Source organism: Trematomus bernacchii, unplaced genomic scaffold (genome assembly GCF_902827165.1).
Source record: "Trematomus bernacchii unplaced genomic scaffold, fTreBer1.1, whole genome shotgun sequence".
Taxonomy (NCBI): domain Eukaryota; kingdom Metazoa; phylum Chordata; class Actinopteri; order Perciformes; family Nototheniidae; genus Trematomus; species Trematomus bernacchii.
This window is the reverse complement of record NW_022987626.1, coordinates 688,552-703,985: the sequence shown is the minus strand read 5'-3', so window position 1 is coordinate 703,985 and position 15,434 is coordinate 688,552. Positions and strand designations below refer to the sequence as shown.

Below are 15,434 nucleotides of genomic sequence, written 5' to 3'. Positions count from 1 at the left end.
TAATGGTGCATGAATTTAGAAAAGCGTCCTGCGTCCCGGTGTTCATTTAAGGAACCTGTTGTGACTGGGGGGGGGGGGGGGGGGAACGCTGTGTGCAGCTGCTCTTAAACCAGCTGTTGTTTTATGGTAAGAGAGACGGATCCAGCAGGTTTGTTGTGAAAGTTCTCAGTTCCCTGCAGGCAGCGAGCGCCTGAGAGCAGCTCAATTAGAGGATATTGTTTTAAATTGCAGACTGAAGAGAGGAGAAATCACAGGATGTAAAACCTCTGCGTCAGCAAAGCAGCTCTACATCCCGCTCATCTTTTATTCATGCCACGTGTAAATGTCTGAAGTAGAAAAGAGGACGCACATCAAAGAGGTGAATATCTGACAGGAAGTGATGTGCACTCACTTGTTTTGGTGCTTGGAGCCCTGCAGGTGTGCGTGGTACTGAGCCACCGAGTTCAGAGTGACGCTGCACACTTCACACGTGTAGCTGCGCTTCAGACCTGAGAGCAAACAGAAACACAACATATATATAATTAGATATATATAATACTCTCTGTCAGATCACAGGAGCTCCGACTTCAACAGAGACACATATCAAGAGGAGAAACAGGAAACAGTACAATCACTGAAGACCCTTTAATGCACATTCGATCTGGGATTAAACACCTGTTTTAAGTTAGTTTTCAGTTATAATTATACATTTATGTAGCTTTTTATCAATACACTCATTGTTTTGTTTAATAAAAAGAGTTTAGGGGAAGCTAGGACCCTTTTTGTACGAGTAGCAATATTACAATATTACTAAAGTACTCAATTTAGGAGATTTATTAAAGTTAGCTTTGTAGCGCTTCTATTGGCTGGCGCTCTAACACATTGTACGTGATAAGGGGCTAAGGGGTCGACCAATCACAACAGAGCCGGCCAGCTAACCAATCAGAGCAGACTGGGCTCTTTCAATTTTTATTTGCAACATCAACAAGGACAAATATTAAGAAACAAAGAAACAGACATTTAACATAACATTACAATCACTGGAGACGATACGTTCGAGACTCTTTAACGAACATTTGATCTGTGATTAAGCTCTGGATTTAATTAGTGCGAATGCTGTGTAACGTCGTCACCATGGTAACCTTTGATCTCTGGGATTACACACACAGGTGTTTGATAACGTCGTCACCATGGTAACCTTTGATCTCTGGGCTTACACACAGGTGTTTGATAACGTCGTCACCATGGTAACCTTTGATCTCTGGGCTTACACACACAGGTGTTTGATAACGTCCTCACCTCAAACACAAACACACAGGGTGTTTCTCAATGTCGAGGAAGGCTCCTCCAGAGCCACTATTTCAAGGATGCTACGTCATCGAGTCCCGCCGAAGGACTGTTCCAATGTCCAGGATCCTACCGAGGCCGGCGTCCTTCGTTGCGGGAAATTTCGAGGCTGCACATGTGTATCCTCCGCGGTCTTAAAATCCCCACAATGCTTTGCGCACGGACCAATTTCCCAAATCTTTTGGCGGAAATCGCGCTCCATTTAAGGCGGGGCCTCGCATATGACGCACACCTGTTAGCCTGTTCCACCATTCTTCGTTTTCCGAGGCTAGGAAGGATTCTTGCCTCGCTTCTGAAGGACCTGACTCGGAGGGACATGTCCTACCAAGGAAGCGTCCTCGACATTGAGAAACACCCACAGACTGGAGTTTAACAGACTGTCTCAGCCTATTCTTTTCTGTCTGATGGAGACTTCATACTGACTTCAACATGTTCCACATATTTTATACATTATTGGTGACGTTTGGTTTTTGTCGAAAAGTTTGCAGTTAAAATATTCTGCTGCTTTTCAAAGCGTTTTTACTTTCTTTTCTCTTCTTAATACACATTCATTCACTACTTACATCTGATATGTAACTCCTTCAGCCTACTTTCAGCTACAGAAACCATTCAACTATTAACTTATTCAGCTATTTCAGGACATTGAGGCTATACATTTTGTTGTTTATACCTTTTTAAATATTTTCTTTTAAATATTAAGCTTCTTCACTATTTTTCCTACTCTTCCAGTTTAACATTTCACTTTCAAGTTTTCAACAAAGTCATTGTTTACAGCATTCGCACGCATTTTCAGCAGGAAATGCATTTTCTAGTAGTACCCTGTATCTCTGATTTGATTAAAAAACCTTCATATTCAGAGACAATATTAATACGTTATTGATATGTTATAATAGAAGATCTCACTAAAGCAAGTATTCCTTCACTAATGCCATAAAGTCTTAAATCAGTAATGAAAACAACTCGTGCCGTATGTTGCTGGATCTGTCAGATTGATTTGGAGTCAACAGAATATAATAACGTGTTATGAATCGGCAGCAGGTATTAACAGCCTGTGTACTCGCTGTCATGTTGTAATCATATCATTGCAGTTTGAATAATGGCCGCCCTGATTGCCTCGCTCTGCCAATCGAGTTAAATCCTCCACGAAGACGGCTCCCAGCGAGAGGCAGGAGGAAACAAATGTCACCCTGCAGCCATTGAATTACATCTCAATATCCTCCTCCATCAAATACAGCCTGAACCACGGTTTCTATAAATATATAGTACTTTATCAGAGGTGGGAGAAGTACTCAGATCCTGTACTTGAGTAAAAGTAGAAGTACTCAGATCCTGTACTTGAGTAAAAGTAGAAGTACTCAGATCTTGTACTTCAGTCAAAGTAGAAATACTCAGATGTTGTACTTGAGTAAAAGTAGAAGTACTCAGATCTTGTACTTGAGTAAAAGTAGAAGTACTCAGATCTTGTACTTGAGTAAAAGTAGAAGTACTCAGATCTTGTACTTGAGTAAAAGTAGAAGTACTCAGATCCTGTACTTGAGTAAAAGTAGAAGTACTCAGATCTTGTACTTCAGTCAAAGTAGAAATACTCAGATGTTGTACTTGAGTAAAAGTAGAAGTACTCAGATCTTGTACTTGAGTAAAAGTAGAAGTACTCAGATCTTGTACTTGAGTAAAAGTAGAAGTACTCAGATCTTGTACTTGAGTAAAAGTAGAAGTACTCAGATCCTGTACTTGAGTAAAAGTAGAAGTACTCAGATCCTGTACTTGAGTAAAAGTAGAAGTACTCAGATGTTGTACTTGAGTCAAAGTAGAAATACTCAGATGTTGTACTTGAGTTAAAGTAGAAGTACTCAGATCCTGTACTTGAGTAACAGTAGAAGTACTCAGATGTTGTACTTGAGTCAAAGTAGAAATACTCAGATGTTGTACTTGAGTAAAAGTAGAAGTACTCAGATCTTGTACTTGAGTAAAAGTAGAAGTACTCAGATCTTGTACTTGAGTAAAAGTAGAAGTACTCAGATCTTGTACTTGAGTAAAAGTAGAAGTACTCAGATCCTGTACTTTGAGTAAAAGTAGAAGTACTCAGATCTTGTACTTGAGTAAAAGTAGAAGTACTCAGATCTTGTACTTGAGTAAAAGTAGAAGTACTCAGATCCTGTACTTTGAGTAAAAGTAGAAGTACTCAGATCTTGTACTTCAGTCAAAGTAGAAATACTCAGATGTTGTACTTGAGTAAAAGTAGAAGTACTCAGATCTTGTACTTGAGTAAAAGTAGAAGTACTCAGATCTTGTACTTGAGTAAAAGTAGAAGTACTCAGATCTTGTACTTGAGTAAAAGTAGAAGTACTCAGATCCTGTACTTGAGTAAAAGTAGAAGTACTCAGATCTTGTACTTCAGTCAAAGTAGAAATACTCAGATGTTGTACTTGAGTAAAAGTAGAAGTACTCAGATCTTGTACTTGAGTAAAAGTAGAAGTACTCAGATCTTGTACTTGAGTAAAAGTAGAAGTACTCAGATCTTGTACTTGAGTAAAAGTAGAAGTACTCAGATCCTGTACTTGAGTAAAAGTAGAAGTACTCAGATCCTGTACTTGAGTAAAAGTAGAAGTACTCAGATGTTGTACTTGAGTCAAAGTAGAAATACTCAGATGTTGTACTTGAGTTAAAGTAGAAGTACTCAGATCCTGTACTTGAGTAACAGTAGAAGTACTCAGATCTTGTACTTGAGTAAAAGTAGAAGTACTCAGATCTTGTACTTGAGTAAAAGTAGAAGTACTCAGATCCTGTACTTGAGTAAAAGTAGAAGTACTCAGATCCTGTACTTGAGTAAAAGTAGAAGTACTCAGATGTTGTACTTGAGTCAAAGTAGAAATACTCAGATGTTGTACTTGAGTTAAAGTAGAAGTACTCAGATCCTGTACTTGAGTAACAGTAGAAGTACTCAGATGTTGTACTTGAGTCAAAGTAGAAATACTCAGATGTTGTACTTGAGTAAAAGTAGAAGTACTCAGATCTTGTACTTGAGTAAAAGTAGAAGTACTCAGATCTTGTACTTGAGTAAAAGTAGAAGTACTCAGATCTTGTACTTGAGTAAAAGTAGAAGTACTCAGATCTTGTACTTGAGTAAAAGTAGAAGTACTCAGATCTTGTACTTGAGTAAAAGTAGAAGTACTCAGATCTTGTACTTGAGTAAAAGTAGAAGTACTCAGATCCTGTACTTTGAGTAAAAGTAGAAGTACTCAGATCTTGTACTTGAGTAAAAGTAGAAGTACTCAGATCTTGTACTTGAGTAAAAGTAGAAGTACTCAGATCCTGTACTTTGAGTAAAAGTAGAAGTACTCAGATCTTGTACTTGAGTAAAAGTAGAAGTACCAGAGTGTAGGAATACTCTGTTACAGTAAAGGTTGTGCATTCAAAATGTTACTCAAGTAAAAGTATGAAAGTATTGTCATCAATTAGGGAATGCTTTTTATTAGTATCCTGATTACGTAATCCCGTTACATGTAATCTATTACTCCCGGCAGCGTCCTGTAGGAACTGTAGAGATATTGACGTCTTTAAAGGTCTCCCATTATACTATTTTTAGGCATATATTATAGGTCTCAGATATATACAAATATATAAAAAACATGTCTATGAAGTGTTTTGCTCAAAATACCAAACAGATCACCCATTCTAGCCTCAAACCCCTCTATTTCAGCCTGTTACTAAAGTGCTGATTCCGGGTCTGTAGCTAAAAAAAAAAGGAGAGCTCTTGCAGGAGAACTCTCCCAGCAGAAACTCAGCTAAACGCTGCCGTGATGAAACTCCATATCATGTTCCAAACCACATCAAGGATTCTCTCTGAAACAGTATGGAGCTCAAACTCTTTCTCTCTCTCAGGTTTACCACAAGGTGAGTTCCTTTTGATTTCCTGCTTCTTCACACATACTCTCTCCAGTACAGGTTAGCTCTGAGTGTTAGCATGCTAATGTAAACAAAGACCATATTACGTCCAGAACACGTCGAGGCCGCTCTCTGCAGCCGCCCTTTGACAGCTTGCTTCTCAAATTATTTCTGAAGGGGTGAGAGATTACTCGGCGGCCCCCGGCATGAGCGATGGATCTCAGCGAGGCTCCATGCAGCTGCAGAGCTCCCCCTCATCGCCTCCTGCTCTTGACAAATCGTTTGTTTTGTTTAACTCGATCCTCATCGGGGCTTACGAGAGCAAGCAGAGGAAGAACATGACTCAAATATCTGAGTAAAGTTGGACAAGTTTAAAAGAGTTTGTGGATGCTATCTGAAGTCTTATATCTTCATTTTATCTCACAGAGGTACGTTTTGGAAAGTAGAACAAAGCGAACTTGAGGCTGTTTCAAAAATCATCCTGAGGACAAAAAGAGTCCAAACTTTAGGACTTCTAGAAGTTCTTCTCGTCTAATTTACAAATCCTTGTAGTGCTTAAAAAAACAGGCCTTTATGTTGCATCTGTTTTGGAAAAGTACTGATAACCAATCATCTTTAAAGAGTCCTCTCCTGCTGATGCTCAGGTGTATATCAGTATGTAGTGTCTCTACTTTAAAGAGTCCTCTCCTGCTGATGCTCATGTGTATATCAGTATGTAGTGTCTCTACTTTAAAGAGTCCTCTCCTGCTGATGTTCAGGTGTATATCAGTATGTAGTGTCTCTACTTTAAAGAGTCCTCTCCTGCTGATGTGCAGGTGTATATCAGTATGTAGTGTCTCTACTTTAAAGAGTCCTCTCCTGCTGATGTTCAGGTCTATATCAGTATGTAGTGTCTCTACTTTAAAGAGTCCTCTCCTGCTGATGTTCAGGTGTATATCAGTATGTAGTGTCTCTACTTTAAAGAGTTCTCTCCTGCTGATGTTCAGGGGTATATCAGTATGTAGTGTCTCTACTTTAAAGAGTCCTCTCCTGCTGATGTTCAGGTGTATATCAGTATGTAGTGTCTCTACTTTAAAGAGTCCTCTCCTGCTGATGTTCAGGTGTATATCAGTATGTAGTGTCTCTACTTTAAAGAGTTCTCTCCTGCTGATGTTCAGGGGTATATCAGTATGTAGTGTCTCTACTTTAAAGAGTCCTCTCCTGCTGATGTTCAGGTGTATATCAGTATGTAGTGTCTCTACTTTAAAGAGTCCTCTCCTGCTGATGTTCAGGTGTATATCAGTATGTAGTGTATCTACTTTAAAGAGTCCTCTCCTGCTGATGTTCAGGTGTATATCAGTATGTAGGGTCTCTACTTTAAAGAGTCCTCTCCTGCTGATGTTCAGGTGTATATCAGTATGTAGTGTATCTACTTTAAAGAGTCCTCTCCTGCTGATGTTCAGGTGTATATCAGTATGTAGTGTCTCTACTTTAAAGAGTCCTCTCCTGCTGATGTTCAGGTGTATATCAGTATGTAGTGTCTCTACTTTAAAGAGTCCTCTCCTGCTGATGTTCAGGTGTATATCAGTATGTAGTGTCTCTACTTTAAAGAGTTCTCTCCTGCTGATGTTCAGGGGTATATCAGTATGTAGTGTCTCTACTTTAAAGAGTCCTCTCCTGCTGATGTTCAGGTGTGTATCAGTATGTAGTGTCTCTACTTTAAAGAGTCCTCTCCTGCTGATGTTCAGGTGTATATCAGTATGTAGTGTATCTACTTTAAAGAGTCCTCTCCTGCTGATGTTCAGGTGTATATCAGTATTTAGTGTCTCTACTTTAAAGAGTCCTCTCTTGCTGATGTTCAGGTGTATATCAGTATGTAGTGTCTCTACTTTAAAGAGTCCTCTCCTGCTGATGTTCAGGTGTATATCAGTATGTAGTGTATCTACTTTAAAGAGTCCTCTCCTGCTGATGTTCAGGTGTATATCAGTATGTAGGGTCTCTACTTTAAAGAGTCCTCTCCTGCTGATGTTCAGGTGTATATCAGTATGTAGTGTCTCTACTTTAAAGAGTCCTCTCCTGCTGATGTTCAGGTGTATATCAGTATGTAGTGTCTCTACTTTAAAGAGTCCTCTCCTGCTGATGTTCAGGTGTATATCAGTATGTAGTGTCTCTACTTTAAAGAGTCCTCTCCTGCTGATGTTCAGGTGTATATCAGTATGTAGTGTCTCTACTTTAAAGAGTCCTCTCCTGCTGATGTTCAGGTGTATATCAGTATGTAGTGTCTCTACTTTAAAGAGTCCTCTCTTGCTGATGTTCAGGTGTATATCAGTATGTAGTGTCTCTACTTTAAAGATTCCTCTCCTGCTGATGTTCAGGTGTATATCAGTATGTAGTGTCTCTACTTTAAAGAGTTCTCTCCTGCTGATGTTCAGGGGTATATCAGTATGTAGTGTCTCTACTTTAAAGAGTCCTCTCCTGCTGATGTTCAGGTGTATATCAGTATGTAGTGTCTCTACTTTAAAGAGTCCTCTCCTGCTGATGTTCAGGTGTATATCAGTATGTAGTGTATCTACTTTAAAGAGTCCTCTCCTGCTGATGTTCAGGTGTATATCAGTATGTAGGGTCTCTACTTTAAAGAGTCCTCTCCTGCTGATGTTCAGGTGTATATCAGTATGTAGTGTATCTACTTTAAAGAGTCCTCTCCTGCTGATGTTCAGGTGTATATCAGTATGTAGTGTCTCTACTTTAAAGAGTCCTCTCCTGCTGATGTTCAGGTGTATATCAGTATGTAGTGTCTCTACTTTAAAGAGTCCTCTCCTGCTGATGTTCAGGTGTATATCAGTATGTAGTGTCTCTACTTTAAAGAGTCCTCTCCTGCTGATGTTCAGGTGTATATCAGTATGTAGTGTATCTACTTTAAAGAGTCCTCTCCTGCTGATGTTCAGGTGTATATCAGTATGTAGTGTCTCTACTTTAAAGAGTCCTCTCTTGCTGATGTTCAGGTGTATATCAGTATGTAGTGTCTCTACTTTAAAGAGTCCTCTCCTGCTGATGTTCAGGTGTATATCAGTATGTAGTGTATCTACTTTAAAGAGTCCTCTCCTGCTGATGTTCAGGTGTATATCAGTATGTAGGGTCTCTACTTTAAAGAGTCCTCTCCTGCTGATGTTCAGGTGTATATCAGTATGTAGTGTCTCTACTTTAAAGAGTCCTCTCCTGCTGATGTTCAGGTGTATATCAGTATGTAGTGTCTCTACTTTAAAGAGTCCTCTCCTGCTGATGTTCAGGTGTATATCAGTATGTAGTGTCTCTACTTTAAAGAGTCCTCTCCTGCTGATGTTCAGGTGTATATCAGTATGTAGTGTCTCTACTTTAAAGAGTCCTCTCCTGCTGATGTTCAGGTGTATATCAGTATGTAGTGTCTCTACTTTAAAGAGTCCTCTCCTGCTGATGTTCAGGTGTATATCAGTATGTAGTGTCTCTACTTTAAAGAGTCCTCTCCTGCTGATGTTCAGGTGTATATCAGTATGTAGTGTCTCTACTTTAAAGAGTCCTCTCCTGCTGATGTTCAGGTGTATATCAGTATGAAGTGTCTCTACTTTAAAAAGTCCTCTCCTGCTGATGTTCAGGTGTATATCAGTATGTAGTGTCTCTACTTTAAAGAGTCCTCTCCTGCTGATGTTCAGGTGTATATCAGTATGTAGTGTCTCTACTTTAAAGAGTCCTCTCCTGCTGATGTTCAGGTGTATATCAGTATGTAGTGTCTCTACTTTAAAGAGTCCTCTCCTGCTGATGTTCAGGTGTATATCAGTATGTAGTGTCTCTACTTTAAAGAGTCCTCTCCTGCTGATCTTCAGGTGTATATCAGTATGTAGTGTCTCTACTTTAAAGAGTCCTCTCCTGCTGAGGTTTGACGGTTGACTGTATCTACAGATTGCATCGTTAAAGATACACAACCCAACCCAGAACAAAATGTCTCTTCCACTTTTGAATGCAAACCGTTAAGCAATAAAGCCGCAGATTGAAAATGAATAAACCACAATTCAATCTCATTGAAAGCTCGTAGAACATAACGTAAAAGCAAGCGGGTGTGCATCGCCCCCCCGTCTCCACATTGACTCCCCAATAAGTCACAGGTTCAGGTGCTGAGTTGAGTTATTTGGTTTGCTCCGTACTAAATGTCCCGTTGTCTCTCGGCTAATTGAGACCTATTGCCTGAGCGGTTGGGAGGGAACATGGTGGCAAGGCAAGGTCATTTACACTGCACCTTTCAACACAAGGCAATTCAAAGTGCTTTACAAACATGAAAGACATTAAGAGCGTTAAGAAACATATTATAAAATACTAATTTAAAAGCAAAGATAATAAAACTTGAATAACAGGTACATGAATAAAAGTTACAGTGCAGTGTGAGAGATGAATAGCTCAATTAAAAGCAGCGGCAAATAGAAAAGTCTTCAGCCTGGATTTAAAAGTAGTCTTCGTTGCAGCGGACCTGCAGGTTTCTGGGAGTTAGTTCCAGATATTTGGAGCATAGTAACTGAACTTCTCCATGTTTAGTTCTGACTCTGGGAGATCTGGATGGCTCATCATTTAGCAGCAGATCATAAATGTGTTTTGGCTCCAAACCATTCGATGCTTTATAAACCAGCAGCAGTAGTATTTAGAAATCAGTTCTCTGACAGACAGGAAGCCGGGGTAAAGGCAGAATGAGTGATCTGGTGCTCTGTTTACGAGCTGGGAAAATGTGGTGCAGGTTGGGGGTTCACGCTAAATTACCCAGCAGCCATCTGGCCCTCTCAGATGGTGCACGTTTGTCTCGTTCCCTCTCTTAATTGCAGCAGGCGCCCATCCTGAAACAGCATATGCTAAATCTGAATGTGTAGGAAACAAACTGTTTGGTAAGTCTCAACTGTTCTGAAATCATCACTCAAAAGCTTTTTTCAAACCCTCGAAGGCAAGGCAAGTTTCTTTATATACAGTGGTGAGCCGTCAGGGCCCTCTAGGCCTAAGATATTCAAAACATAATAATTTGAAAACATAACAATTATATTTTACATTAGTTTTACCAAAATAACTTGATTTACTTATTTATTGACTGTTAAATGTTTTTTAGTTGCGATTCAGTTTGGTTTAATGGCTGCTGTGCAGAGAATAGAGAGTAGATTGGACCCAAATGCAAAAGACAGTTTCTTTAAATAAAAGTCCTTTAAAAAGAGTGGTGCAGGGATGACGTATTTACCCTGAAGGAAGCTGCTGGTTCCCTCAACAAAAGAGCAACGGGATCTCTCCATAGGATTTAGGAAAATAGCTGGAAATAAGGTCTGTGGAAAACAAACCTGTTTGATAAATGCACGTTTTGTTCAGCCGGGTAATCTCCATATTTCTACCCTACTTTTATAACTAGGTATACAAGTCACGGCTCGCCACTGTTTATATAGCACCTTTCAACACAAGGCAATTCAAAGTGCTTTACAAAAATGAAAGACATTAAGAAAATGGCATTTAAAAACAGCAAAGATAATCAAAGAAACATTAAAAGAACAAATACATGAATTCAAGTTACAGTGCAGTTTAAGATGTGAATATGCTGACTCTGAATCTGTAGGAAAACAAACAGTTTGGTAAGTCTCAACTGTTCTGAAATCATCACTCAAAAGTGTTTTTCAAACCCACAAAGCAATAAAAGGCTTGCTCACCAAATCACGGATAAGATTGGCCTCTGAAATTGGACGCAGTTATGAAATGGGCAGTAGGTAGAGATGTAATGTCTTGATGAGAGCAGAACAAATGGCCGCCCTGCTGCTGCTCCAATCTACCGTTTAAATTGAACCATTTATTGTACACTTCACCCTTTGTTTCCTCCTGAAGAGGGCTTTGATCAGCCGGCTTTTAAGGCCTTAATAGATCCATTTTAGGATCAGAAGCACCGCCAAGAGCTACAGATTATAAACTGCAATCACAGGGGTTCTATAGAGCTGGAGAGAAGAAGAGGGGGGGGGGGGGTCGAGGGGGGGGTCGATCACATCGGGAAGAAATGCATCTGCAATTAACTGCAATGATGGAGTCTGGGAAAACACAACCTGTCTGTCGGAGTGTCGGACAGGCTGGACCGTCTCAACTTTAGTTATTAAAGTGATCACGGACAATATTCACTGTGTCTGCTTTTGGCAGCAAATCAAGGAAACTAAGGGACCAACATTAATGGGATGATCCGTCTAAACTTCCATCTTGAGTTTGACTCCAAAAAGGTTAAGTGATACAGAGCCAAACTTACAGAGGAGAAAATGGTAAAATTGTACTTTTTCACATGTACAGTACACACATATACACTTATATACATAACACAATAGAGCCATAGCCAGATAGCTGGTTGGTAGTAATGGGCATCAAAGCTGTTAAATGTCAATATTTCAATACAATGTTTGAAACACGTACCCTAGGCCTTTTTCGGCTGCCAACTGAATCCCAGCCAAATCCTAAACCAATTTCTAGCTGGATCCCAACCGATTCCCAGTGCAATCCCAAACGAAATCCAGCAGAATCCTGGCCGAATCCCATTCAAATCGTAGCTGGTTCCCAACCAATTCTCAGCCGAATCCCAGCTAAATCTTAGCCGAATCACAGCCTTTTCCAAGCTCAATCCCAACCAAATAGTAACCAAATCCCTGCTGAATCAGAACCGATTCCATGTATCATCCCAAACGAAACCCAGCCATTTCCAAGCGACATCCAACCCAAGTCCCATTCGAATCTCAGCCAAATTCTAACCAAATCCTAGCTGGATCCCAACCAATTCCCAACTAAATGATTATGTAGTATGTGGATCTGAAGAGTCCTGTTTCAGTCTGTTACAAAACAAGCAACTGTTGTGGTATTATAATGGTTTGCTTTGTGGTGCAAATCAACACAAACACAATGTTATGTGTGAACTCATCTGTGCTTTCCTGAGCAGCACGTAGTTAATACAAGGAGTTAAATTATGCTTTTGAGCTGAAAATCAACATTTACTATGAAGTTTTTCACACCGTAGCTGATTTTTTTTTGTTTGTTTTCACACAACTCCCACTATTCTTCTCACCAACTGTAGTGAGAAAGAACAATAAGTGATAGCCAGAACATACAGTGATTCCTCTGAAGATGAATCATGTTCTCTCAGCATAAAATGAATCCATAAACCTTTCTTTTATCACTTCATAATAGTATTCCACATTAGTATCTGTAACTTTAACGTTTCTTCGGGCAAACGGACCATTTGACAAGCCAACAGCACTGTCTTTTTTTAAATAAGGCAGGTCTGTGAAGATAGGTTCAAATAGTGAGTTTCCAAGCAGACTTCACAGCAGATTAATTTCACAGCAAACGAGAACAGTAAGAGAGGAATCCGCTCTCTGTTACAGCATTTAAATGATGGTTCTGGTAGAAAAAAGCAGACGAAACACCGTTACCTTAGTTACATCGACACTTTTTCTAAAACTTCCCAACTCAACTAAATATGTAACATAGTTCTCATCCTTTTAGACATTTGTGACGCACACAGTTGGAGACCAGGGGACACTAAAGAGTGACGCACACAGCTGGGAGACCAGGGGACACTAAAAAGTGACGCACACAGCTGGGAGACCAGGGGACACTAAAGAGTGACGCACACAGCTGGGAGACCAGGGGACCATAACAAGTGACGCACACAGCTGGGAGACCAGGGGACACTAAAGAGTGACGCACACAGCTGGGAGACCAGGGGACACTAAAGAGTGACGCACACAGCTGGAAGACCAGGGGACCATAACAAGTGACGCACACAGCTGGGAGACCAGGGGACACTAAAGAGTGACGCACACAGCTGGGAGACCAGGGGACACTAAAGAGTGACGCACACAGCTGGGAGACCAGGGGACACTAAAGAGTGACGCACACAGCTGGAAGACCAGGGGACCATAACAAGTGACGCACACAGCTGGGAGACCAGGGGACACTAAAGAGTGACGCACACAGCTGGGAGACCAGGGGACACTAAAGAGTGACGCACACAGCTGGGAGACCAGGGGACACTAAAGAGTGACGCACACAGCTGGAAGACCAGGGGACCATAACAAGTGACGCACACAGCTGGGAGACCAGGGGACACTAAAGAGTGACGCACACAGCTGGGAGACCAGGGGACACTAAAGAGTGACGCACACAGCTGGGAGACCAGGCGACACTAAATAGTGACGCACACAGCTGGGAGACCAGGGGACACTAAAGAGTGACGCACACAGTTGGAGACCAGGGGACACTAAATAGTGACGCACACAGCTGGGAGACCAGGGGACACTAAAGAGTAACGCACACAGCTGGGTGACCAGGGGACACTAAAGAGTGACGCACACAGCTGGGAGACCAGGGGACACTAAAGAGTGACGCACACAGCTGGGAGACCAGGGGACACTAAAGAGTGACACACACAGCTGGGAGACCAGGCGACACTAAATAGTGACGCACACAGCTGGGAGACCAGGCGACACTAAATAGTGACGCACACAGCTGGGAGACCAGGGGACACTAAAGAGTGACGCACACAGCTGGGAGACCAGGGGACACTAAAGAGTGACACACACAGCTGGGAGACCAGGGGACACTAAAGAGTGACGCACACAGCTGGGAGACAAGGGGACACTAAAGAGTGACGCACACAGCTCGGAGACCAGGGGACACTAAAGAGTGACGCACACAGCTGGGAGACCAGGGGACACTAAAGAGTGACGCACACAGCTGGGAGACCAGGGGACACTAAATAGTGACGCACACAGCTGGGAGACCAGGGGACACTAAAGAGTGACGCACACAGCTGGGAGACCAGGGGACCATAACAAGTGACGCACACAGCTGGGAGACCAGGGGACACTAAAGAGTGACGCACACAGCTGGGAGACCAGGGGACACTAAAGAGTGACGCACACAGCTGGGAGACCAGGGGACACTAAAGAGTGACACACACAGCTGAGAGACCAGGGGACACTAAAGAGTGACGCACACAGCTGGGAGACCAGGGGACACTAAAGAGTGACGCACACAGCTGGGAGACCAGGGGACACTAAAGAGTGACGCACACAGCTGGGAGTGCATCACTTTCCCCCCGGCCATCTTAAAGAAAGGCTAACTTCTTCAACCTTTCCTTATATACAGATAAATATAACATTTTTAAAGTGTTCTCATCACATGCTGGTCTGCAGGTGTATTTGATCCCTGAAGAATCTCTACGCTGCCTTTACTCTCTTTCTATAGACTCTCAAACTCTCAATTCTTTGCCATAAGCTTCCCCAGTAAACAAAACAACAATACGCAGACCCTCCCTCTTTATGGGAGCTGTTGAATATTTCATCAAATCTTCAGAGTCAGACTTCTTCTCAGTGAGGTGCTGGGGGGGATGGCGAAAAAAGTAGATCCAGAGAAAAAGATGAAAAGACTGAATATAGAAAAGAGCTGCAAGACTGTTAGAAAACTCTCCCTGGTCTCCGGCTTGAGCTTCAATCTCAGGATCCATGTATCTGTGATCCTCTCCAGAATGGAAGTAGTCATCACATACAGAGCATCAACTAGTTCCTGAACAGTGTCCTTCACATGCTGATATCCAAGAGAGGGAGTTACACAGTCACAAGATGGAGGAATAGAAAGCAGTATTCAATGTTTACTTCAGATTAGCTCCACGTCAGAAATGAGCATGCTTGTCATATGTCTATCTCCATAGAGGCTGAATCATCATGTTAATCACATAGCTATCATATGCCTCAAACAGTCCTGATGCTCTTCTAGGTAATCAGACATCCTGTCATGTTCACAGCTACAGTTGGGATACCTTTGTTAGCATGTTACTCTCATATTGGAGGAGTACATTCACTATTTCCCCAACAGAGACCGAGCAGTGGAGGAAGTTTTCCAGCCTGCTGCGATCCCATCCTCCTCTCCACAGGCTCCCTGCGCTGGTTCTTTGCCTTATAGGATGATTTGCCACTTCATTACTAATTGATAATCGCCGGAGAGAAAAAGCTCATTAGCCCAAGTGCTGAATAGTGCAGCTAACACGCTGACATTTCCAGCCTCTCCGTAATGATGCATGTGTTGATGTTGGCAGATCCGTCTCCCTCCAACACACGGAGATAGTGAGAAAGAGATGAAGCAGATGATGGCGGAGGATTTGAGTCAGAGTGTTTGCTCATGACTTTACAATTAAATCACTGAAACGCTAAGTCATTTACCGTATT

At 41.6% G+C, this 15,434-nt stretch overlaps 1 protein-coding gene across 1 annotated transcript in view; it reads right to left on the bottom strand.

Annotated features, from left to right (window-relative positions):
- Nucleotides 1–391: 391 nt before the first annotated feature.
- zmat4a (zinc finger, matrin-type 4a) overlaps nucleotides 392–15,434 on the bottom strand; it is a gene marked incomplete at its 3' end in the record, with an annotated part of 149,723 nt that continues 134,680 nt past the window's right edge. Inside the window, exon 6 of the mRNA XM_034132962.1 lies at nucleotides 392–488. Within this exon, the coding sequence (XP_033988853.1) occupies nucleotides 392–488 (97 nt within the window). The remainder of the gene's footprint in view (nucleotides 489–15,434) is intronic.